General features: G+C 47.6%; 1 protein-coding gene across 3 annotated transcripts; it reads right to left on the bottom strand.

The window, feature by feature from the left end:
* Positions 1-5,445: 5,445 nt before the first annotated feature.
* SINHCAF (SIN3-HDAC complex associated factor) lies at positions 5,446-23,646 on the bottom strand. Of its 3 annotated transcripts, none has more exons than XM_065681894.1 (6): positions 23,500-23,646; positions 13,277-13,424; positions 11,072-11,171; positions 10,046-10,172; positions 8,547-8,697; positions 5,446-7,859 (listed from the first exon to the last, which is right to left on the bottom strand). In XM_065681894.1, the coding sequence occupies exons 2-6, from the start codon at positions 13,402-13,404 to the stop codon at positions 7,697-7,699; spliced, it is 669 nt and encodes a 222-aa protein (XP_065537966.1). In that variant the 5' UTR covers positions 13,405-13,424; positions 23,500-23,646; the 3' UTR covers positions 5,446-7,696. The 3 variants fall into 3 exon arrangements, with proteins under 3 accessions (XP_065537966.1, XP_065537977.1, XP_065537956.1); XM_065681905.1 differs by having other exon boundaries at positions 23,505-23,646; XM_065681884.1 differs by lacking the exon at positions 23,500-23,646 and adding an exon at positions 14,180-14,278.
* Between the last annotated feature and the right edge of the window lie 2,004 nt (positions 23,647-25,650).

Below are 25,650 nucleotides of genomic sequence, written 5' to 3'. Positions count from 1 at the left end.
AACAGCCTGTCTCACATGGAAAGCTGGTAAAACAGATGAGGCGAAGCTCCGGCTTCCTGTCTGCTGACAGAGGCCTTCCAGAAGCAAAAGAGACAACAGATGGTTACTGTATGCTAACACCACTGAAAATCTGTTCAGGTCACGATATCTCTCAGCTCTCCTTTTACTCCACACTGCCACGTAGCTCCATATTCTCTGACCTTTACTAAAAGGCACATTCCTCACCTGCAATAGGAACCCGCTTTATACTAGTGCCATTGCTTACATTTAGACAAATCATCTTTTACTTCACTCTGCCGGGGCCCAGGGTGATGGCTGCCCTTCCCTGCCCCACCTGAAGCTGCCAGTCTTGGGGTGTACACAGCCCAAAGGAAACCAGAACTCGGTGCCTCAGGATCAGAGGGCCAGACCACAGGAGAAGAGATGACAAAGAAGGGACTGAAATATGCAGTCAGTGTTGCTGGTAACTTCTTAAAGGGCTCCTTTTCTATTTAGACAACATCCCATAACCTTCTCTCCAACCTCTCTCCAAATCAGTATCATCTCTTTTAAATGTGTTCCCTGTGCTGTTCCTCAAACCCTTGTGATGCCTGAGAAATAGACATCGGAGCACAGAAAACTGCAATTACAGCTTTTTATGTCCTCTTCCAATTTATAGGTTATCAAATCACTCTGCATCCAACAGATTTACTTCGCCATAAAAAGGTAGATTCTATCCATCTTAATAAGAGGGGCATTTCTGTTAAAAAATTACTCTTTCTGTTTGAAGAGGCCATTTTGGAAATTAACACCCCTGGGAGGTGTTCAGTTTCTGACAAGTGACTGTGAGTCAGGAAGGAGGATTGTGAGGTTTGCCTCTTATCACTCAAGCCAGTTTTGCAGTTGGATGTAAGAGGCAGTTAGAAAGTAAAGAGTTACCTCTTGACTGGTTTCAGTACAGCTTTATTTTTGGACACAGAATTAAAAGTGATGTATATAAATGGCTGTCCATCCGACCACTGAAGTGATTTTGAAAGAGACCTCATGCTGGAGAGGAACATCAGGGTGGCCTCTGTTTGGGGACCTTGTGCACCACCAAAAGAATCCCAGTCTGGTGCTCCTGGGATTTTTCACAGGGACTTGCTAGATCTTCCCAAGGCAATGAGCCTTTTGTAGTTCTCAAGCTGGATTTGCTATAGCCTGGACATTCCCTTGCTGCTCCTCAAACTGGGCATTTCCTATTTCTCCATGAGGTGAGACCCTGAGAGCATACTGAAACAAGCACAGAGGGTGTTCTCTAGCCAACTGCACCAATTTAGGCACGTTCAAAGTATTTTTTGCTGAGGCAGTGGGCATGGTGGATGCCCCATCCCTGGAGACACTGAAGGCCAGGCTGGATGTGGTTCTGGGCAACCTGATCTAGTTGAAGATGCCCCTGCTCCCTGCAGGGGGATCAGACTAGATGAGCTTTGAAGGCCCCTTCCAACCCAAACTATTCCATGATTCAGGATGGCCCTGACTGATGCCATACAGAGGTTTTTCAAAATGTATCTGAGAGGTGGATTTCTGGACACCCTTAAAATGTTCTCAAGCTGGGATTTTTGGTGCATTTCCTAGAATTGCCTTCTTCAGATAATGGTGCCTAAGCGGAGACAGCTAGAAATGAAGTCTAGTGTTACAAGGAAATGTGCATGTTGTAGTGCTCTGCCTTTAAACAAATTCATTTTATCCTCAGTTTACTTACAGTGCAGCTAAACACACTCGTCATAATCCTTGTTCTCTCGGGATACTGCAAATGCTTCAGTATAGGAGCTTTTGAGGGAGGCAAATAGAAACATTTGCCAGGAAAGGTTTATCTGTGGCTGTGAGCAAGTGTGCAAACCCGGCTTGGCAACGGATTTTCACCTCGCTGCAAACATTTTTAGTTGTTCATTGCATTTAATTCCATTTGGAAACCTATAGAGTGTGCATATTATAACTTCACACAGCTACTCTGTACTTTCAAGTGCAGAGACTGTAGAAAAAGCAAATCAGAATATGTAAGGAAGATTTTGAGGGCTTTGCTTTAACCGGAAATTTGATTGACTGAAGCGCTGACAGTCAGACCTTAAGTGCCTGGTGTCAGCAAGGAGGTGGACTTTATGGCTGAGTTTTACAGTCTGAAATTAAGAGTTTATGTGAAAACATGCACGAGGTCCTTCACAAAAGTGTTGTGACCAGGCAACAAATATAATAATATATGATATTATACACATTATTATATATGCTGCTATAATAATAGTGAGGTTTTCATGTTCTTACTTTTCACCTCACTCCTAGTTAGACATCAAAGTGCAAGGTGGGGAGGGCACAGGGAACAGTGCTTGAAGAGTTTCAGCTGGTTTGCTCTTCTTGGTTCTTAAGTGTTCATTTGGAGGACAACAAGCAATACCCAAGCAAAGGGCCTGTGGAGGTGTGAAGTCTGGGGTTTTACTTTCCTGCTCCACAGTGAAGAAACAGCCTACCATTTAACACCCCTTCCTAAAAGGTATTTAATGACAGGCATCTCCATTTCCATAAAAAACACTAACACCACCTCCCCAGAGTGTTTTTAAGCTTGTCTCATTCTGCCCCAAACTGCCTTCTAGAAGTGGGAAGGTGGCAGGGAGAGAAAGAGAGGGAGTGAGGAGAAGCTGCTCTGTATCACCACACAGGCCAGCTCAAGTTATCCAAAATACCCAGGCACTTCCTTCCCTGCCACGTAAGCTTTTCATGATCAACAGATTGGAAGCACTGTCCCTTCCCTCCTCACCACAGCCTGGTTCTTAAGCTGTAGGAGAAGGATGAAGGACAGAGGCAAGACCAAGCCAGCATGCTCAAGAAGGCACGGTGATTCCCTAACCTGCTTACCACTACTCCAAACACTTGCGCATCAGTTAGAGCATACAGCACTGAGCCTCATCGAACAGTCAACATCTTGTGGTGTCCAGACTCATGCTGGCTAACTGGGATCAGCCCTTGATCTGTGCCAAGCACCACTGAGGCTCACCATGCTTTCTGCTCCCTCTGCACCTCTTCTCAAGAGCCTTGGAGCCACGAGGATGCTCACCTGAAGAGCCACGTAAGGACCATTATTAAAACAGAATACAAACAACAATTAAACTAGAACCTGAACAGTTACTTTATGCTCCTGATGTCAGGTAAAATCTCTGAGGCAACAAAAAAGCACCTCCCAGAGCCCTGAAGCTGCTGTCAGAGAGCCTTAATAGCCACCACAGGTCTATGTGTAACCCTGGAAGTATTACCTACGGGCACAGTGGAGCCTTCCAGAGCCAGGCTGGTACTCTTGGCCATACAAGCGCTCTGAAACTCCCTGTGGACAAAGAGGATCAGATGCTCTCCCTACCTTGGCCTCTTGCCCTCGCTCCTTGTGTGCCCAGAGCTCTGTCCTGCCGCTCCTCCTCAGAAATGGGCACCGCATCCAGCTTTCTTTGCCCAGGTACCCTCCTTTTAAGCACATCATGCACTCACATGCTTTTCTGAACCCAGTCAGCAAGGAAGAGCTATGAACAACCAGCTCTCTGCAACTACAACCCTTACAGCCAGTTGGATGGGTTTGGTGGAAGGTGTCCCTGCCCATGGCAGGGGGTTGGAGCTGGATGATCTTTAAGGTCCCTTCCAACCCACACCGTTCTGCGGCTCTGTGACCTGCCAACCGATTCACTTGGTTAGCTCCGGGCTGCGCCTTCGCTGACAGGGAAAGCCGCGAAAGGCCCAGCGCCGTGTGCCCCGGTCCTGCCTCCACACACGGCTGGGGAGGGCTTCGTGCCCTTCCGGGGGCAGCCCGCGATACCGGTGGCTCGGGCTCCTGCCGCGCCTGAGCGGGGCCGCGGGGAGCTGCACCAAGCCCCGCGCTGAGCACGCCGCCCCCGCCACGGGGGCTGACAGCGGCCGCGCCCGCGCCGCGCACCGAGCGCCCAGCGCCGGGCCGGGCCGGGCAGCGCCACCTCGCGGCCGGCGGCAGCACGGGGGGCGTGCGGCCGGAGGGACCCCTCGGCTGGCCGGCGCACCGCGCAGGGATCCCCCCTCCGCGGCGGGCGAGCGGCTGGCAGCTCGGCCTCCTGCACTGGGGAGCGGGGCCTTGCAGCCGCCTCATAAGCGGCCGTATCTTCCCCGGTAGCGTCCCGCTGAAGAGGTCAGCGGTAAGAGCCGCCTGCGCCACGTCCCTCTGCAGCCGCCGAACAGCCCGATTCCTGCTTTCTAAGAAGTCTCACCCACGACAACCCCGTTCCCCTTCCATTTCCGGCACTCCCTGTCCTGTGTTGGGCTTCAGCAGTCTTGCTGAGCTGCTTGAAGCGGTGTCTGTGGTGAAGCCTGCAGCCAACGGGGCAGGCAGAGGCTAAGCGGGATCATCCGCAGTCCTTTGCCATGCCCAGGGTGGAAGGTTTAGGGCAGCCAGCAGTCTGTCCCTTCCCAGTCAATCTCATACTGGGCAGGAGGCTATGACAAAACAAGACATCAGCATCTCCTACAGTGATAACCTTGCCCTCAGACACATTAGAAAATATCCCTCAAATAACGCCCACTACGCATAAAGGAAAAACAGAACCTAAATTCTTTGTGATAAATGGCATAACTGCTCTTACCCTCATCTGGACAACCTAAAAATCACATTATGTGCCACAAGAGCCATTTAGAAGGAGCTTACCTTTTTCTTACATCACAGAATGGTTTGGGTTGGAAGGGACCTTAAAGCTCATCCAGTTCCAACCCCCTTGCCATGGGCAGGGGCACCTTCCACTAGACCAGGTTTATCAGGGCACCCACAACTCCTCCGGGCAACCTGCTCCAGTGTGTCACCACCCTCATAGGGAAGAATCTTTTCCTAGTATGTAAGTCTCCCCTCTGTCAGTTTAAAGCCATCCCCCCTTGTCCTGTCAATACAGGCCCTTGTAAGAAGTCCTTCTCCAGCTTTCCTGTAGGTCACCCTTTAAGTATTGGTCTCCCGGGAACCTCCTCTTCTCCAGGTGTTGGAGGTCCCAGAGCTGAATGCAGTACTGCAGGTGGGGTCTCATGAGAGCAGAGGGGTAGAATCCCCTCCCTTGACCTGCAGCCCAGCACACTTATTTATAGGAGTTCGGAAGAGTTGGAACTGTTCAGTCCCTGGGGCTGGTTGGCACCCAGCAATCTGCTCAGAAAGGAGGCGAGAGGCTCGGTGCTGTAGAAGTCACAGAGAAAGAAAAGCAAAAGCAGAGAACCTGCCATTGCCTCTTCAGCAGCACTGGGTGCTCAGCTCAAGCACTGGAAATCATGTTGCTGCTCCCTGTCCATTGATGACCTCCAATAAAATACCTTGTCATATGCCTTGTTCTTCTCATCTTTGGAGTATCATACAATCCCCTGTAAAGCACCTTTACAATACTTGCACTGCCAGGTATTTTAGCACATGTCACACCTAGTCTCATTAATGGAACAGAGCTGAAATAAAACAGAGAAATGGTTTTATTTTCTAAATAAGTCTAAATTTATTCATTAACCTAGTAAAAAAAAGTTTGGATTACAAGTGTCTGAACAGTATAAAAGTACAAAACAGGTTCCATAGATTTCTAATACATTAATACAAAGTGCATGACTACATACAGTTCATGTTTGCATTACTACCAGGAATGGAAGAGGTGGGAGGGAGTAAGGGAAGCAGTTGGTGATTGAAACCTAGCAATAAATAAATAAATACAGAAGAGATGATCCATATCAGAGCACATCCTACCACCAACACTGCAGCCTTAGGTGTATGGAATTACTGATGCTGAAAAGACAAATTGAAATGAAAGCAGGTGTCTGCAAAAACAGCTAGAACTCTTGCTCAAGCCCTTAATAAACACAGCCAACCAAGTTAAGCCATTGTTAAGCAAGTAGCCATTATATCCATGGTTGGACTTGATGGTATTAAAGGTATTTTCCAACCTGGATGGTTCTATTTGGTTGCAGATGAAAGCAAGGCAGGCAGCTTTGTCCTCCCTTCAGAATCTCAGGGAGCTTAGGAAAAGCAAAGTAAGACCAACGAAAGCTGTAGGGCTGTGATATGTCAAAACCCTGCTTCCTCTAGTTGTTCTCTCTCTCTCCTGAGGTTGGCTTACCCAATGGAAAAAGAGGGAAAATTAAGGAAGAGAAAAGCTTTGTGGGTAGAGGCTTCTCTTTAAAACTGCACATCTTTCCCTACTTATGTTTTAATTTGCTAATCATTCCCATTTCAGGAAGTGAGACTACGCACAAATCCAGTCCTAAGCCCTACCCACCACAGTATTATGCTGATGACTCTCGCAGAAAGGGAAGCTTGTAACAATTCATTGTAGAATATCCCAAGAGATTAACAGTAAGGAAAATCCCCCCTCCCCCCAAAACAGAAGCAAACAAAAAAAGCAGAATTCCCAGCTTATACAAATTAAACCTTCAAAAAAAGAACATGAAGCAATTGGGAGCTAAATCTGCAGCACACTCTTCAGGAAGCTGCTTCCATCCTACAGGCAAAGTGGAGTTTGAAGGTGTGTCACAATGGTTTGCACGCAACTTTGTCTGGTAATCATGTAAGAAATACTACCTTTTGATCACGTATGCAAACAGAGCTGCCTCAATTCAGCACAGCACCATTCTTAACACAACTTTTCATACTCAGTATTCACAAAAGAATTGATCTGTTTAAACAAACATAAAAGCAAGCCCCAAACCCAAACATGGAGCAGCACTGCAGGGGAAGGGTTCCAAAACAGCAATCATGAATCCAGACCCCAAGCTGCACTCAGACTGGTGACCAGAGCCTGATTTGCTTATCAAGGGGTTTGGCTTTTGTGTGAGGTCCCGGATCAGAAAGTCTGATCTGTGGTCACATTTCAGCTGCACTGGGCCAGCAGATAGCAGTTACTAAGTTTTGGCCATCACTTACACCTAACTTGGGCATCAAGACGTTTTCTTGGTCCACCACTCCGTTACAGCATGAAGCCCAGGGTGTCTGCCGCTGGGTTAAACCAAAGTAGCCTCCCATTTCACTATGTTTAGGTCTTGGGTAAATCTCCCTCCTACCCCTTCTTGAAGAGCACTTTATGTTGGGGGGCCTTCTCGGATGGCTACCACTTGTAGTAGAGATGACTGCAGTTTGCCAGTCTGTCACATAGGAGGGATGAAATAATAGTCTTTGTTACGTCAGTAGTATAGGGTGAGATCTCCACACCTTTAAAAATATATATTTATATAGCTAGAGGTGACATATCATTTCTATGTATTAGTTCATCTCATTGACTCATTCATGTCTAAGAATGAAATATTTTCTTGGGGATTTAAGGGAGGTTACCAACCAACATAAAAAATAAAATGCCTTACAACCACTGCTTCTGTCAATACAGGAACACAAACTACATATACTTTCAATATACAAAAACCCCACCCTCAAATTCACTAGTGAAGGGAGTAGAGGGGGAAGAAGGGGAGAAAAGATTCGACAACCTTGCAGCAGCATTCAGCTTTGCTAAGTGTTCCATGGAATCTTAAATATTATATACAGTCTTTCTGAAAGGATATAAACTGGCTTCAGAGTTTGTGGAATTGTAGCACTAAAACCCAAAAAACAGTTCTAGGGAATAGTCTTTTGGCAGCATAGCAGGTGTCCAAAGTCAACAGTCACTTTTCTAGCATTTTTCCAGAGAAAATGAGGATCTGTATAACCTTCTGCAGCTATCCAAGGAAGTCACCACTCCTCCTGGGTGGAGATTGCTGGAGATTGCGGTCCTTCTTGTTCTGGCTTTTCAGTGGCGGACTTTTTATTGCTACAGCAAGGTTTGAAGAGATGAGTGTCTATGAGAACTTCCCCAAAACGCCCTTTGTAAATAATTCCACAGCAGACTTTTTGCCTGGAAGAAATGGCAGAGAGAGTCAGATAGTTTGCGTGTGTGTGTGTGTGTGTGTTTAGAATATAAAGAATTTACAGAAATAAAGAAAAAAAATCAGTCTGACCCAAAACATGACTTTTCTGAGCCTCCGGCTCAGGCATAGGAGGGAAAAAGCTACTCAGAGAAAAAAACAAGTCTGTGTCTAAATCCACAACACCGCTTTAAGAGAAATAAAACCCAACAAAATAATCCAAATCCAAACCCACGTCTGTAGAAAACTACATCTCCCATTTTGCTTCCCAGGGAAGTTTCATATATTCAGCTATCTAGGCTGAACCAACCTTGACTACAACGCACTTGCAAACATGATTTCAGAGGAAGCAGCAAAGTCGCAACAATTTCAATAAAGCAATAACTGAACAAGGGCTTACTGTGTCACAACAAGCAGTAAAAGATAACAAGTTCATCAGCTCCCAGAAAATCTTGTGGTTTTCCTACCTCTGAAGTGCAACTGTATTTGTATTTAGGGAACTGGAGGGAGATGGGGAAAACACCTTAAACACATGGCATTTCTTTCCATGGACAGACAGATTTATATAATACTCTGCAACTTAAAATATATCCTTAAAGCCAATGAAGTTCATCAGAATCAAGCACTGTGTACATGAATTGCTATCTGCACAGAGGGCACATTCTGTTGCTTTTTACCTTTTCCAATATGTGAGATCTAAAAAGGAGAAAACTGGTGTTCTGCTGGACCCAGCGCTCATCTCTGTGTCAGAACCATCATCAGACTGGTTACTGTAACAGGGTGACTGAGCTGGAGAGGCACTCGAGGTGGTGCTGTGGGCATCGGAATCTGCAGGGGAAAGAATAAATACATGGATCAGGACATGCACCCAGTGACTTACCCTCTTCCTGACTTTTCACAGGTCACATGTAGATAGGGAACAGAGAGACAGACTTTTTTTAATTAAAAAGAAAAACCTAAAAACAACAACCCACTTGCCCTTGCCACTTTCAGTAGAGACTATCAGCATTTGGGAGACAGAGCACACAACCCATACACAAGGGAAGAAGAGGTTCAGGATGAGGCTTCAGTTCCTGGCTCTCAAACTTAGCCTATGCTGGCCTTCCTTTGGGAAAGATCCTACTCTTGCTCTGGAATCACTTGAAGATCCTTGAAGAGGATGAGGATCTGTGCTTCAGACCTAGTACCTTCTTACCCATTCAGTTGCAAAGCTCTTCTCATTAATGCAACAGGTTGAGCTTTTGCTGGATCGAGACTATGAACTACGGACTCTGCGCAGACACACACCTCAACAGAGGGTCTACTTGACTACCTTTATAGTTATTATCTCTAGTACCTAGAGTAACACGGTTAGATCAACTACAGGACACTGAATGAGGAGATGCAAGCTCTTTGGGTCAGGACCTTTACTGATTCTTTAGAACACTCTTCCTTCAGGCCAGGTAGGATAATTGAAAGAGACAGAAGACCAAGTCAGTAACAGTTAAGGAGCTGGAAGGTTTGCTGTAGAGACAAAACCTGAAGCACTAACATGTATTTAGAGCATAACTGGCAGATGGCTTTGCTGGAAAGCTATGAATCCAAATCTATTCGAAGAATCTAAGAGCTAGTGCAAAGAAATCACCGAGAATGGCAGAGGAAGGTGTAAGGAAACTATAGAGAGGAAACATGGCATGAATTTAAAGCCAGAGGGAAAAAATCTGGGTTAAATAGAAAGCCTTGGTTGAAAACATGTATAGAAGAAAATGGCTGATAGAGCTAGGAACAGAACACTGCTTCTTGGGGAAAGAGCTGAAGTGTCCATAGTGCATTACTGAGAGGCAGGGGAAACCTCTTCCAACTTTAATTTCAGTGAGTCTTGCCCAAGAAGTTCTTTCTAGAGACACATCATTTAACCATGGGGCATAAGCTTATTGCCTACACTTTCAAGCCAGGCTTCCCATTCCCCCCACTGCTTCCCCACTTCTGTCTCACAGCCCACACTGCACACCAGCTCTTCCTCCTCATTCCACCCCCTTCCCGAGTCCTTGGAGTACAAGGGAGTGTGAGAACAGTGAGTGTCCAAATGTGTAAGCATACAACTGAATTTAGGTAGTGATTCAGCTCAGCCAGTTAACAGTAAGTTATGCTAGGGGAGGCTAAAGTTTATTGCCAAAATCCATTTGGATCCACTTACTGTGCCGCTTGAATTCCTTCTGCAGTTTGCTGATTTGATTGCTCTTTATTCTGCTTCCAGACAGTGTTTTCATTTTCTTTGGTTTCAATGTTGTTTTAAGACTGGGTCCAGCCCTGGCATCTACCACCTAGAACACAGAAAATGCATGCATAATACTTCTGCATCATGCCCAGATATTGCCCTAATCAAAGTACATGCACTGACCTAGCTGTTTAAAACCAATTTAGTTAAACCAAAGCAGTTCTGTGCATCAACACTCATATGTTTTGCTTGTATCTGCTTTGCAAGAGGCTAAGTCTGTAGGAAAATGCAGTAAACCAGCTTAAAAAGCACATTCAGTTCAACTTTAGGCTTTTTCCTATTTGGGGAAACTTCACTTAGACAACATTTGTTTAAGCCAGTACAGGTTCAGTTAAGAGCGTCTGCCAAGCATTTGCCCTGGAAATCATCAGTTTAACTTCTGAATAAAAGCAGTGGTAGCAATAACCATAGTTCTGGTTCCCATTCCCATCAAGGTTTCTTGAATAAAGATTATAACATACACAAAGAATTCAGATCATCTTCTCAGCCTTAGGCCCAAACTGAATTAGCTGTATCAAAACCGAATATACGAGCGGCAATAGCTGCAAGGTATTAGTCATTGTAATTATCTGACTAAATGACGTTGATTTATGTGTTGCTTGAGCAAGTCACCTTGCTTGTTCAAACTATTTAAAAAAAGCAACCGATTTTGGATAGACGCCAAATCTGAAATGTTTTGAGTGTCATAAGAGACTTTTGGGCCAAGTTGCGAGCTTGTGAAAACAAGGAATTACATGGTAAGTTAGTCTGTGACTCCATCCCAGGCTTGCACGTAAACCAAAGACAGGTAAGAGCCATGTAACAGGAAATACTCCAGAAATGACTGCTGAGGGTGGGAGGAGAAACAGGAAACACCAAATTCTCACTAGCACCTCCCCTCTCTAACAGGATGGACTAAAGCACAGACTAGTTAGTTTTGGGGTGGAGAAGAAATAAATGACTAACATGATTCCAGTTTTTTTTGGATCCTGCTGGCAATTTTTTCCATCTTTTCACCAGAAGGACACAGGCATTGCAAATGTCTCCTGAGCGGGCCTCATGGAGCCTGGTAAAGGAAAAAGCAAAAACCACTTAACAACAGTCAATAAACACACACCTCCGCCTGCTAACAGCAGAAAGCATAAAAGTTGCTGGACAAGAAGGGTTCTCATGTTCTTGTTTTTGGGCATGACAATTCATTTGGGGTACTCAAACACTGAAGTTTAAAAACCAAGCCTCACTTTCAAAGCACACTTCCATACAGAAATAAAAGATGTAATCTGCTTCCAGAAGGCCACTAAAAACAACAGTCCTACCACCCTTCAAAAACATTCCACACCAAATCCAAAAAACAACCCCAAAAGTATCACCCCCAAAAATACACCCACTCAGCAGTTCCAGTGGGTTGGTTGGTTGGCTTGGAGAAGGAGGGAGGAGGAATAATCATATTCCTTGAATGTACATTTGGAAACAGACTTCAGAGATCCAACAAAAGCTTATTCAGCTCTTAACTTTCTCACAGAGCCTCAAGGATGAGTAACAAATACCACCTAACACACTCCCTCATAAGCGTAGGATAAGGTTTCAGAAGCAGCAGTCACTGGAATGACAGCAATACTTGCTCCCTTTAACAAGCTTTTTCCAGAAACCATTTCTACTGCTAATCCATGCTAAAAGGAATATGAAGGGGATACACTGTAGAATTTTTCAGCTAGTTAAATGGGAAGACTTTGAAGCATTTATAGATGAATGGGGCAGGCTCAGATAAGCCGTTATTTGTTCAGCGTTAAGACTGCATTTTTACCTTGGCAAACATATTTCAGATAGCACAAGACCAAAGGCCCTGGTATATTGCAAGCTTCTTTGTTATAGTTAACAACAACAAAAAAAAGCAATGAGTCTTCACACAGTCTTTCCACTGCCAAGGACAGGAGCAAAGAAACATGATAAGGAAAACTGTCAGCACTAGCTTTATGTACAAAATCCATGGTAAATACAAAGCACTATAAAGCTGCACATGAAAGGAGTGTTTCTTGAAAAGGAGGGGAGAGAGAAATATTTCTAAAGACTGCAAAGATTTACACACATGAAGTTAAGCACTTGAGACAGAGAAGCAATACTGGTATGTATATATAGTTTTTAATACAGTGCATGAAAATTCCTCTTGGGCTTAAGATTTTGATGAGAGGTAATGCAACAAGACTGGAAAGAAAAAGCAGAAAATAGCTATTGACAACACTGACTTCTTCCAAGGGAAATGGTTTCATGGAAAATTATAGCACAAATAGGAGAAATTCTTATACCTCAGGAGGAAAAAGAAATTAATAAACAAAGTAAAAAATAATCACAAGCTATCATAGAAGAATTTGCTTTGCTGACATTCAGGGACACAAATTTGTACAGAATTTCAAAGTTCTTAGAAGGTATGTCAAATAAGTTTATATGCTTTGGTATTTTACCAGCTGCTGTGACCTGTAGTCCCAGCAGCTGGCAAAAGAAATCATTGGTATTTATAGTTTTGCTTACTGATACTTTCAAGTAACATCATATGCAACATTAGCTAATTGGAAAGTTAATTACCAGATGCTCACTTTCCATCAAAATGCATTTCCAATGGGAAGTTTAATATCATGTTGATATGCCCTATTTGAACAAAGACAGTGACACTTCAAACAGGGCACTCTGCATAAACCCTGCTGGAACTGCTAAATATTTACTCATCAAGTTTTGCCTAGCATCCTTCAATCTTCACAGCCACAGAAAATCTGCAGGTACCCGTGTTGTTTACCACCTTGTGTGGGAATTTACACCTCCTCTAAGGAACAAGTGCAAAATGCACAGTCTGAGAGGGGTCTAAGTAAGTCCCTGCATATGCTGTGAGGTGGGAGAGGCACGAGACTGACCCTTCACTGTTAGGAACTACAGCAGTTCACCACTGGCAGCCAACAGTAAAATCAACAACCAAATGGTACCGTCCACAGCAGCAGATCCAGCCCCTCCTGGCCTGGCCAGGAAAGTTGTGAAGAGGTTGAAGCCAGACTTTCCCAATTACACACACTTCTGCTAACCTAACCTTTCGGTCTTCCAGAGCAAGAGGGACATCATGTGAGGCTCATGGCTTGGGATCTACACCATAACGGACCACGATGTTGACTAAAGAAATAATCTTACCCAAAACAATTCTGGAAATCCTTTTCATAACGCTTGCTGTCAGTGAAACGAGAACTTGAAGACTTAGCTCTGCAAATACAGCAGCCCTCTATACTCCGATACATCTTCGGTTTGTGAAAGCCAAACATCTTTTCCTCCCAGCTGTGGCCTGTGAAAACAAAAAGGAGCTAGTGTTACTTATCACTGTTAGATACTGAAAGAAAAACCTTGGCAGTTCACTGAACAAAAGTAAATTATTACTGGGGATGAGAAATTGCTAGATTAGGCCATAGCTTTATCCCGCACTGCCTTAAAATAGCAAATGTACCTGGAATGTACTGTCTTATTAAAGAAAAGGAAAAATAATTAACAGCTGTAGTGTTAAGCAATACCCAGCAAGACTCATGACAAGCTCATCACTGCACAATTCTACTCTAAGGGCACATCTACAACAGCACAACCCAGAGGTGTGAGTGCAGCTGACTTGGCTAATGAAAGCCCTATGTACGTGGTAAAACAGGCTGCAGGACAGGCCCTGTGAACCTGCCCAAGCCCTGGGTCACTGGAACTTCCTCATCATCACCACCGGTGTTTGGTGGAAACAGCCCTGCCAAACTTTGTCGAAAGTGAGTAGGAGTAACTTTAAATGAGCTGCAGCCATACCTCCAGGCTGCAGACATACCTGAAAAGCCACTCTAAAAACAGCAGGGTGGAGTCCCACCCAGCCCTTAGTGGCCATGTCTGCGCTGCAGGACCCAGGAGCACTTCTCCATTCTCAGGCCTGGCTGAGCATCCCAGCTCCATGTCAGCACAGGCTCAGTTCTCGCCCTCCCACCTTCCCTGCCCTGCTTTCCATGGGAAGGAAACCTAGCTAGAAAAGGGTTGGGAAGCAGGACCTTGGGGCGCATTTCAGCATGCGCCTACCACACATCCCAGCCATTGCCAATGATGCCGGAGCAAAGGGTACTCCCATTTACAGGGAAGTTGTTTCTTCTTAACCACCAGCTCTGCAAAGTCAGTCACAAAGCCAAAAGCCATGCTGCTCTTAAGAGGTCTGCCTATCCTTTTTGGTACCTGGGCTGGGATTTGCCATCAGAGCAGTAACATACAGTGGAGGTTTTCCAGGCCAAAATTTTTAATGCTGGTTAAAGTGAACTTACTGCAGCCATCATGACAAAGACCCCTTTTCAACACATGATTCTACGATTCTGTGTCCCCAGCACCAAATTGGTTCTCCCCAGGCATCAGTTACTCCCCAGTGCAGACAGAGTCTGACATGGCACAAGAAGCTATCAGAGCAAACAGAGCTCCCACAGTGCTTCAAAAACCGAGCAAAGCTGGTGCTTTCCTGGCACTGAGCCTGGATACACAGCAAGTCCTCACATGCCACACAGCACCTGTCTCATAACATAGGCAGGGACCATTCTAAGATGTCTCTTAGACCATGGCACAAGGTCTGCCTCAATTACCCACTGCAGAGAGCAAACGGCCAGCTCTTCTGTTTGTCACACACTAATGCTCAGAGAGGGGACAGGTCACCTGCTAAAGGAAGCTCTATGAGAATTAGGTTCCCACTGCTGAGAACTTCTGCTTTTAAAAAGAAGCAAAATTAGATGAAGCCACACAAATAACACAAGGTTTCTCCCTCTTCCTTTAACAAAAGGCCAAGTTGTTATGTTCTTGTAAAACCTAACAGAAAGGCACCTCTCCTCCTCTCAAATACTACTGAAAAACCCAGTAGGTCAGGCAGGATGTTCTGCAAGGCAGCATCTCCCTCACTTGTAGGTAAATCTGGGGAGAAGGAGCTCCTAGACATTCTTAGTCCCAGGGACTTTGAAGTGCCAGCAACCCAACTTGGGTATAGGTATCTTCCACCTGCAGAAAGGCAAGGGATGCAATGCTAATATCCTCCAGAAGGACAGAGAAAATTAACCCGAAATCTTCAGTATACAGCCCCAAGACTTGCCACATCATTACAAAAGCAAAAAAATATTGAAAAGCAGGCTCAACTGAGGCCAGAAACATGCTTCCACAAAACAACTATGGCTACCACTGTGCTTACCCTACTGACAGACAGAGACACAGTGTGAGGGGAAGAAGATCCTGCGTATTTTTGTGGCACCGCAGCAAAAGCTAGTGAACAACCCAGGCCTAGTCACTGTGCTCCAAAAGTGAAACTACACTCCAAAGAGGAAGATCAAAGCATGATAGCACTGCAAAATGAACATACAAGGTTCCCAGGCTCCTGAGAACAGAAAACCAAAGATTTTATTTAAATTAAATATTGTTGGTTAATACTCTCACACAAGATCCATGAAGGAACCCATATTCACCTGAAAGTGCACACGTTTACATTTCCATCTAGCATATAGTTATACAAGAATACCTGGTGCCCACTTAAGGCTGTGTCTCCTTGCAATTACCACTGCACAAACACATAGGAAAGACACAAGTCAACTCTCCAAATAGCTTGTCTTGACCAAGGGACATACACAAGCTGGTCAATAAGGAGATCCTCCAGGCTTAGGAGAGAAAGACAGAGGGAACCGATTTTCCCCTCCCCTCCTGTCCCAACTCATGCTATTTGCCAGAGGCTTGAAGTGCTGTATTCCTTTCTCCTTTGTACACATTTGCAGCACAAGTAGCTCACCTAGGGCTAGGTTTTCCCAGGAACAACTTGTACAAATATCCAGCAAAGATACCCCAAATGTTGCCAGACTTCTTAGGAGATGCTTGCTGAGGGATGGACAGACTCTGAACTACCCTCTACTTCTGTTTGTGTATGTTTTCAGGGACATGCAGCAAATGAGTACGCAGGCAAATCAGGTAAGTATCCCTGGACTGTCAAGATAAATAAACAGAATGTCTAGGCAAATAATTAAGAGTATGTATTTTGTTTCTTAGCATCCTACGTGCTTCTTCAAGAGACAGTCTCTTGAGGACAGTGTGTTTAACAAGCCCTTAGAGATCCAACAGCATGTTCACATGGGAATTTTCAGCTACAAAACAGCACCTTGAGATTCTGTCTGACCACCCCAATGTCAGGTCCACGATCTAGTGCTTTTCTTCAGAAGGTTAGAGACGAGCTGCAGACACAAGGTTCATCAGTGCTATAAAACTTAGACAGCAAGAACATCTTGGTTGTAACAGGGCAAGAGACGGAACTGATATCAACAATGTGATTTACTTTCTAACCCTGTTTCTTCCAGAAATCCAGGCACTGGTGAGATGATCTCTGTCACCAGCTGGTATTTACACCACAGCAGAACAAGATGCATGTTTTACAAGTAACATTCTGGCAAAGACTGGCATCAGACAGTTATTCTGAAAATATTTTGTTTTGCATCATTGCTGCCATTCTCACAGGAGCAGCCTTTCAACACCATCTTTCAATAGAAGGGAAACTAGTGCCATCTGTTTCCCACTTGATGAATGGTCAGCAATGGTATTACCATATATCATGCCTGAATGTGGAAGAGCTAGTAGCAAAACCACAAGTAAAACACATTTCTCTGACAACTGCATCTAAGTGCAGTTATAAATGGAAGGCGTTAGTCCAGTAACACATTTAATCCTAAACAGTTGCCATTTGACCATTATACACTAAATATTCTGTCAGCTGGAGAGCTTAATAGCTAGCATGTACTCAGAAGTACGTATAACTGTGCTTTTTAAAAGGTTTTACTTGAAAGCTTTGCAATTTAGATCTCAAATTAGAATGAGGGAGTTCGACTGCTGGCCACCAACACCTGAATCTTAGCTGAAGAAGTTTAACCATGTGAAATTTGGGACAGGTAAAAAAAGATGGCAAGTAGGAGTGAAGTAACTTCCATAGAAGTCAAAGAGTGTTAAACGATATAATTTTGCCACATTTATGCATGTTTCTAAAATACATTATTTCTTTTAAATCAGCAGTTGCATAGAAGTGAAAGGGACAGTTCACCAGCAAAGAATCAGAAATCCTAGTGGAGCCTACTTGTCATTCTGCAGAAGCAGAGATTCACCTGCACTAGGAGGGGACCAGCATTCCCCTAAGTCAGGGAAAAGTGGTCCCCTTCCTCCCCAGTCTCCCTGCAAAAGGAGACATTTCTATTCCCCCAGGTTCTGCTTTAAAGAACTGCTTTAGCAAGTTAAACGGACTCAGAAAAGACTGCAGGAGAAAGCTCTCTCCATCCCTCTGCCCTCTCGCTCCTGGAAAAGCGGCATCAAAAAGACTTATCTTCCAAAAAAAGTCAGAGAGAGAAGAGTAAAGCAGGTGGTGAATAAAAACAAACAAAAAAAAGGACGAAACAAAAAACCCAACCCAACACACCCTGCTTATTACATTTTTGAAAGGCTGGCATAAAGCAGTATGCATCATATGCATGTGAAAATGGTTTCATGCTTTTGTTACCTGTCAGGACTAGAATTTGGTGCTTAGCTTTCTTTCCAAATTTAATTTGATGATCTAAATTAAAAAGAGGTATTGCTTCAGATGCTAATTAAGTTTTCAAGTTAGGGGAGAACTTGTGAACTCTTTAAGATTTTAAAATAAGAAAAGGTGAGCCCCTTTCATTTGCTTTTCCAGATTCCTTCGGCATTCTTTCTGATCACCCAAGAAGAATGAAAACCCTTTATAATGGAGAGGAAGGAATTCCTAGAAGACAGGCATGCCTGCATTTGTAACACAATCGTCAGGCCAGTTGGAAGGAACATGCTCACCTGCTTCTTGCAAAGCTGAAAGAGAAATTTTCCCTGGAGTTATGGGAGAGCAGGATGCCAGCCTGAATACTCAGTACCTTTGTCTCTTCCTATCCCCTCTGACCCTGGATTATTCACCCGCTGTGCAACTCAAAAATGTCAGTGTATCACCAGAGAGGAAGATAACCCTGCAAATCATTTGATTTCTCCTTCTGTGTACAAAACAGCCTTGGCCCTGAAATGGGGCCGTAGAAAAATATGCTCTAGCCTGCGTACGTTGATGCAGCAGGTTCCTGCCAGTAAAAACCTCAGTGTAAATCTCTCCAGCATTGCATTGGAGCTAAGAAACATGACCAAAACAGTACTTTATTTTCTTTTAAAAGAAAAGAAAGACATGCCTTAATACAGGAAGAATATATGTGCTCTGGCTTTTACATCTGCAAGTGCATACACCCAGGTGCATCCACCCAGGCACATGCACACACATGAAAAATGCTTCCAGAGCTGTCTATGGAGCCAGAAGCAGTTGCTTGTCTTGCTAATAAATTCTTAGGCCTGTCCCTCTGCTGAAATAAACCGCAACACCTCTACTGAAAATCAACCGTAGGACAGAGAATTGTACATCAACAGAGGAGCCGATCTATACCAGAGACTGAATGTAAACATACCTCCTCCCTGAGTTTACATGCTGCAAAAACCTTTGGCACAGAAGTTGAAACTGGACCCCAGAAAAGCGTATTTGAACATGCCCAAAGCCAGAATGCTCCAAGGAAGTAACAGACCAAGCTAAAGGGAGTAATCTGAAAATGCAACTTCAGTATTCACAAATACCCCACATTTTTCACACTGTCAACTGTCCTTATAGCTCAAAACAGCAACTAATTTCCAACAACCATAACCTTGGAACTGTGTGCGCTGTACACTCTTCTGGTCTCCTTTATCCTCAGATTTTCCTTCTACTTCCCTTCCTTTATCCACCCAGAACAACTTTACTTGTGGGAAAGCTGTATTTGGCCACTACAGCCCAGACACATCTGAATGAAGCAGTATCCTGTGGAATTTTCACTTGATGAGCTGAGCAAAATCAGTTAAAGGTCAAAACTCCATCTTCAGGGATCTTTCCCTCTGCCAAAATAAGTAACTCACTTCTTTGCTGGTAGTTGTCCACAGCCACTGTTTTGTACTCAGTGCTAGAGTGCAATCTTAGCAACTGGCAGCAACTACCAAGCATATAAAAAAGTCAAACTGGATGTTTCTGTCACATGTCTGAGCCTCCACAGCATCCTGGCTGGGTCACAAGCTGTTCTGAGTGAAGTTTTCAGAAGCAGTCAAGTCACAAAGGATCACCTACCTGCTGATCTTCAGAGGAAAATAAGTACCTAAACTACTCAGACAAGAGAAGTGAAAGGATAAGCCACTTGGGTGTTCCTCTGAACTGCCATGTGGTTAGTGCTTCAAAAGGGATAGGCCAAAGCATGAAAACAGTAATCACTAATATTTGCATGGGGGGGAGGGGGAGGGAAATCCCAAACCTGTCCCACCTGCAGACATTCCATCTTGAAAGAAGACTTCCCCCCCCAAAACTCCTATTGCATAACTAACACCCCACTCTGCCTGAGCAGAAGGCCTGCGAGGAAGACCTGAGATGTTCTCAAGCAAGTGATGGAGTTCAGTCTGCATTGTCTGTCTGAGTGCAGTCACTGCAACTGTTACAATGCTGTCTGCAACCACCTGCTACTGAAAAAGCATCACAGACACTTAAGATCATGAGACACTGAACAGCTTTGGGGCTTTTCATTTTTTAAAGAGAGTAACATACCTGAAGAGGATTCAAACAGAAGTAGGAGCAATTATTTGGCAGAAGAGCTACAGTGACTTCATTTAAAAGGATACATTTGCATGTCCTTAAGTAATATTATTGATCATTCCACTTGGACTGAGCACACTCTACAGAAATGCAGAGGCCCAAGTTATGAAATGGAGTCCTGCCCATGCATTCTGCTTAACCACTCTATCTTCAAGCCCCAGCTCACTAGCTGCTGCTTTCTGCTAAAAAGCAAGTGCTACAAGCAGCGCAAGTCTGAAGAACTTGGTTGTCTAGTACGACTGTCTGTGTGTCATGTTGTTATGAAAGGGGTACAAAGCATCAGGTGCTAAGAACCAATGCAAAGCAGAGAGTTTGGTGACACAGAGCTGCTCAGTATGTGTTATTTTTAACCTGTATGAACTTATCAGCTCATCTAACATCTTCTAAGAAGTCAGTGATGCTTTCTTTTTAAAGGAAAGACTGAAATTGTAGGCAATCGGCTTCTGTTTGAGAATCTCTGGGCTGGGAGAAGCAAGGAGGAATTTTTCCCAGAGGCTCTGGCACTCAATCCCACCTACTTTCAGTAGGAGCTGGATGCTGCATGCCTGTGGGGGTGTTTGAAAATCCCACGACTTGTTACTTGCTGATTCTCTACCAGGGATCACAGATCCCAAGAAACCTGGAATTTACCTGGGTGCCAAAGGAGTTCAGCTTCCACTGGTGTGAGCAGAAAAGGCACCCAGTTCACTGTCTGCCCCTGACTCTGCAGGCTTTGTGCAGCCTTTTCCCCTTCATTAAAAAAAAAAGCTGTGAACTGCATGGTGACTCTAACTGTGCAGACTGGGGAGAAAGCAGGTTTCCACAGCACCTACCCTGCACACGCCGACAGTCAGCCTCACCTTTGGAAGCAAGCACAGAGTAGTGAAGGGGTTTGCTGAGCAACAGTAACCCTCCTGGCTTGCCTTGTAAAAGGGTTAAGCAGATACCTCCATGGCTGTCAACCTACCACCTTCCAGCAGTGACAACTTAAAATTCAAAACGAAAAAAAGGCGAGCATTACAGTCGGGTTGTGCTCAAGTACACTGTTCAGCCTCCACCACAGATGCGATGCTGTGGAAGTTCCGGGCAGAATTCAGGAACCTAGGCCTTCCCCTCTCCCTGCCCACGAGGGAAGGGTGGCAGGGCAAGAGGCACAGAGCAGCAGGTTGAAAGGCAGCATCCTACACCAGCTGCCAAAAGAACAACAGCAGCAGGGCACAGCTCCAAACTTATTTTTCTTTCCTGCAATTTTAATGATTATTGGATAATTCGGGTCGAAAGGACTGCCGACCAGCAGACTGCTGGGGACAAAGCTCTCAATAGGACGAACCGGGGACGCTGCCGCCCCGAAGGAGTTGGGGGAGCCCCGGGGCAGGCAGGATTCCGACCAGCTCGCTGCGCTAAGGCACAGACGAGTGAACAACAGGTTTGGCAGGTCCCTTTAAATCCCTTTAGCTACACGCATCCGGAGATGTGTGTACGAGAGGAGACGGCAACTTTTATCTCGTGGAAGGGAGAGCGCGACTGGGCGCATTCCCCTGCCGCAAGCCTGCAAGTTAAAAAAGGATGAAATAACTCGGAGGCCGGGGATAAACGCTGGCTCCAGGTGGAGCCCGGTCGCGCCGCGCCCGCAACCGCCGGGACGGGCGCAGCGCAGTTGGCCGGGAGGCGGCGGCCGCTTTCCGGGAGCAGAGCACCGCGTGGCGGGGCTGCGCTCCCACCCGTTACCGCCGGCGGGCTCGCTCGGCGGCCGGAGGCCGCGGCGGGCGGAGGCGCGGCAGCGCCGGGAACAAAGACTCCCCCCTCTTCTTTCCCGGGGCGGACGACCTACTTTCGTGGGCGGCCCCGCCGGTCAGGTGGAGCGGCGGGAGTGCACGGGCTGGCGGCCCCGGCCCTCCCCGCCGCTCCCCTGGCCGGGGCTGCCAAGCGCCGAACTTGCCGAAAGCCGAATGTAATTAGAAGCGAATTAAAAGGGCGGAGGAACGGGAGGAAAGCCCCGAGCGCGGAGCAGAGGTGGGCGCTGCGAGGCGGCCCCGCGCTGCAGACGCCGCCCCACCACGCGGTCTCGGTGCAGCCGCCCCATCCGGCGGTAAGCGGGGATCAAACCGCAACAGCCCCGCCGGGCACCCCGACCCCTGTCCCGGCAGCTGACGGACACCTCTCACCACTACCTCCCCGTTCAGGGACCGGTCCCGTCCCCTTGCCACCCGTCCCCCCCGCCTCGCGCCGCGCTGGTTCCTCATGGCTCGGCCCTGACGTAATTCAAACATGGCAACAGTTGTACTTCAAAGGGCCGTCGCAGACCTCCCAGCAACGCGGGCACGCCGCGGCGCGGCCAACACGGACCCGTCCCCCGTCCCCCGTCCCTCCGCCCGGACCCTGCGGCAACCCCGGGGTGGCCAGCGAGGCTCGCCCGCCCGTTTGCACCGCGGTGTGCAGGGGAGCGTGTGCGCACCCAAAGTTTCACCGCCCCTCCAAAAGTCCTCCAAAACCGGCAACCAGCCGCTAAAAAACACCACTCTCCCCGCGGGACGAGTTTTATCCCACCGACATCCCCCTGGGCTCAGGTCCATCTCCCCCCATACAGAGAGAAGCCCTGTCCCCGGCGCGCCGGGCGCCGCAGCACATGCGAGCCCTTTGTTTTCTCTGCAGCCGGGCGCTGCCTACGTGCCGCACCGGGGGCACGCCGGCCGCTCCAGCCGCAGCCCCGCCGCCGCAGCCCCGTGGAAGCCGGGAGCTAAAACTTGCTGGCGCCGGGCGCGAGCATCGGCTGCCGTGGCCGGGAGCGACCTCCACTCGCGCCGCGCGGCGGGAGCGCCCGGACGCCATCGCCGCCCGCCCGCCGCGCGTCCCCATACCGGTAACACCGCGCACCGGGCCGGTGGCGGGGCGCCTGCAGATGTGGAGAAGGCCCCACACCACGACCCATGCGACCAGCAGCACGTGTCACGCCAGCCTGCAGCCGCACGTTTCCCCCGTCTCCGGGCGCGCACGGTGCTTGACCGCAAACACCAGCGAGAACCAGAACTAAACCCAACGTCTCCCTCTCCGTGCAACACGGAGAGCAGGGACAGCGGGCACCGCCGTGCTCCCGTTCCTTCCGCCACCCTGCCGGCAGCAACTCGTGCGCGCCCGTGCTACAGGTGTGCGGTGCGGGGCGCGCCGGAGCCGCACCTGCGACACCCGCGTCGCAACGGTGGAACCCGGCCAGCGGGGCCGCGTGGCGAGGCCTCGGGCACGGCTCCGTGCAGCCCCGCCGCCGCCGGGCTGCCCGGTTTACTTAACGCACCCCGCGGCTAGGGTCCGCTTTTGAAGTTAAATGGCCAGGAAGCGGTCTACGCTGCTTCGCCGAAACTTAAGGCTTTAACCGTACTTGGGGACGGGACACGACGACGGTTAGAATTCCCACGCAGGGTCCGCAACAACGCGCGAGGCGTCTCCTCCCGCCACCCAGCACCTCCTTTAAACTCCACTAACTGAAGCAAAGATGGAAAACGCCGCTCACGGGAGCCATGCGTGTCAAACTGTTTCAGGAGGCAAAGTCTGTCTGCCGCTGCAGAACTGAGCGCAGGCTGCGGGATTAATTTATGTTTAACAGAAACCACCAGCTACTGGGAAAAAAAAACCAAAAACAAACAAAACCAAGGACCAATAAACACCCCAATGTTGACCCAAACCCAACCAAGCAAGCGAACAAACACAAAGTCCTGGTTCAAACCTCACGTTCGCTCTCAGCTTTGCTTTTTCCTCGCCTCTCTTAAGCAGAAGGAAGCCACTCACCGTGCTCCTCAGTCCACCAACAGCCGTGCCGTGCGCGGCTCCCCGAGCTCTACCGGACAGCCCGAGCGGGCGGGCGCGCGAGAGACAGCGCACCACCCCCCCCCCCCCCCCCCCCGCCACCTCCTGTCTCCGCCCCTCCCGCCGGCAGCCGCCGCTCTGCGCATGCGCCATTCCCACGGCTCCATTCTACTCAATCAAGCCCTCTCGCTTTGCGCGCCCCATTGTCCTTTTAAGGGAGAAAGGCCGCGCGGGAAGACTGGGAGGGGGAGGAGGAGAAGGAGGAGTAGTAGGGGGCGGGGGTGTTGCCCATTGTGACGGCAGCGATGACTTCACGCACGCGGCCCTCTCCCCCGGCCCGCCCCCAGCCGGCGGTGGGCGGGACCCGGGCACCTGCCTGCCCGGAGGAGCAGCGCGGGGCGGGGCTACAGCGGCCACCTCCCGAGGCTTCAGGCGGGCTGCAGCCCACGGGGCGGAGTGGGACACGACACGACACGGCACACTAACCTGTATCAGAAGTAGCGTGGCAGCAGGGACAAGGCGGTGATCGTCCCCTTGTACTCGGCATTGGTGAGGCAGCACCTCGAATCCTGTGTTCAGCTCTGGGCCTCTCGCTACAAGAGGGACATTGAGGAGCTGGAGCAGGTCCAGAGAAGGGCAAGGAAGCTGGTGAAGGATCTGGAGCACGAGTGTGATGGGGAACGGCTGAGGGAACTGGGGTGTTTGGTCTGGAGAAGAGAAGGCTGAGGGAGGACTTTATCGCTCTCTGCAGCTACCTGAAAGGAGGATGGAGAGAGGAGGTAGCTGATCTCTTCTCCCAAGTAACAAGCTATAGGACAAGAGGTAACGGCCTTAAGCTGTGCCAGAGGAGATTTAGACTGGGTATTTCTTCACAGAGAGGGTGCTCAGGCATTGGCACAGGGTGCCCAGGGCAGTGGTGAAATCACCATCCCTGGGGGTGTTCAAAACCCATATAGATGAAGCCATCAGTGACATGGTTTAGTGGGGAACTTGGCAGTCCTGGGGTAAAAGTTGAACTTGATGATCTTAGAGGTTATTTCCAACCTAGCTGATTTTATGAAACATCAGCACCATGAAGGCAGCACTCTTCTAAGTGTGGCCCAACTGCTGTTTTTAACATCACCCAATAGCAACAGCTGGTGTGTTTTCTATACAAAGCGTGTCTGGGCTCACACTAAGGGCACCAGCGCTCGACTTTGGCGGTGGGTCATAGCTTCTGGCAGCAAGAGGGAAGGTTTTGTGCTGGTCTTCAGAGGATTTTTTTCTCCACATATGGTTCATTTTATGTACTTTAACAAGTCACCAGCAGTTCTTGGGAGTTTTTCTTGCTGTGTCAGAATGAGTGATGTAAACATTCACATCACTGCAACCTCTGCTTCCCATTCTCTGGTGCGGTTTAGGAAGAGCTGCTTCATGAAACAGCTGGTGGGGTACATTGAAATAGGCTTCCTTTAAAAAATAGCAACTTCAGAAGGACTAGCCTGTGATGTACAAGGGAACACTTGGTTACGACAGCACCATTACAGCCTGTAACTACAATACAAGTGCAAGCTGCTCCCTCCCAAGCTTGTGGTCAAACCCAACTGGAGCATGAATCATAGAATCACCGAATGGTTTGGGTTGGAAGGGGCCTTAAAGATAATCTTTAATCTTACAGATAATCTAATAAATTCCAACCCCCTGCCGTGGGCAGGGACACCTTCCATTAGACCAGGTTGCTCAAAGCCCCGTCCAACCTGGCCTTGATGCTGCATTTCCAACTATTCGAAAGATAAAAAGTTTCTCACAGAATGAACAGCAGCAGAGACACAACATGCAGTTGTTGGCTAATACTAGAAAATATTAAAGGGGGGCAGGTTTCCAGGAGAGCAGGACCATCTGCTTTTCCTTAGGTTAGTCGGAGCACCTCACCTCATCTCTACGTGATTGTAAATCCTTGGTAACTCTACAGCACCTCTCCCTCAGCACTGCAAAACCGGTCCATTCGGGCATGAGGCACAGCAGGATTTCTCTCTCACAAGGAAGTCCGCAGGTTTATCTGTGAGGTGGGTGGGTGGTTGTTGTTTAGGGA

The sequence above is a fragment of the Lathamus discolor genome, chromosome 1, assembly GCF_037157495.1.
Source record: "Lathamus discolor isolate bLatDis1 chromosome 1, bLatDis1.hap1, whole genome shotgun sequence".
In the NCBI taxonomy this organism is placed as follows: Eukaryota; Metazoa; Chordata; class Aves; order Psittaciformes; family Psittacidae; genus Lathamus; species Lathamus discolor.
Note: the sequence above shows the minus strand (reverse complement) of the source record. Positions and strands in the feature narration are given on the sequence as shown.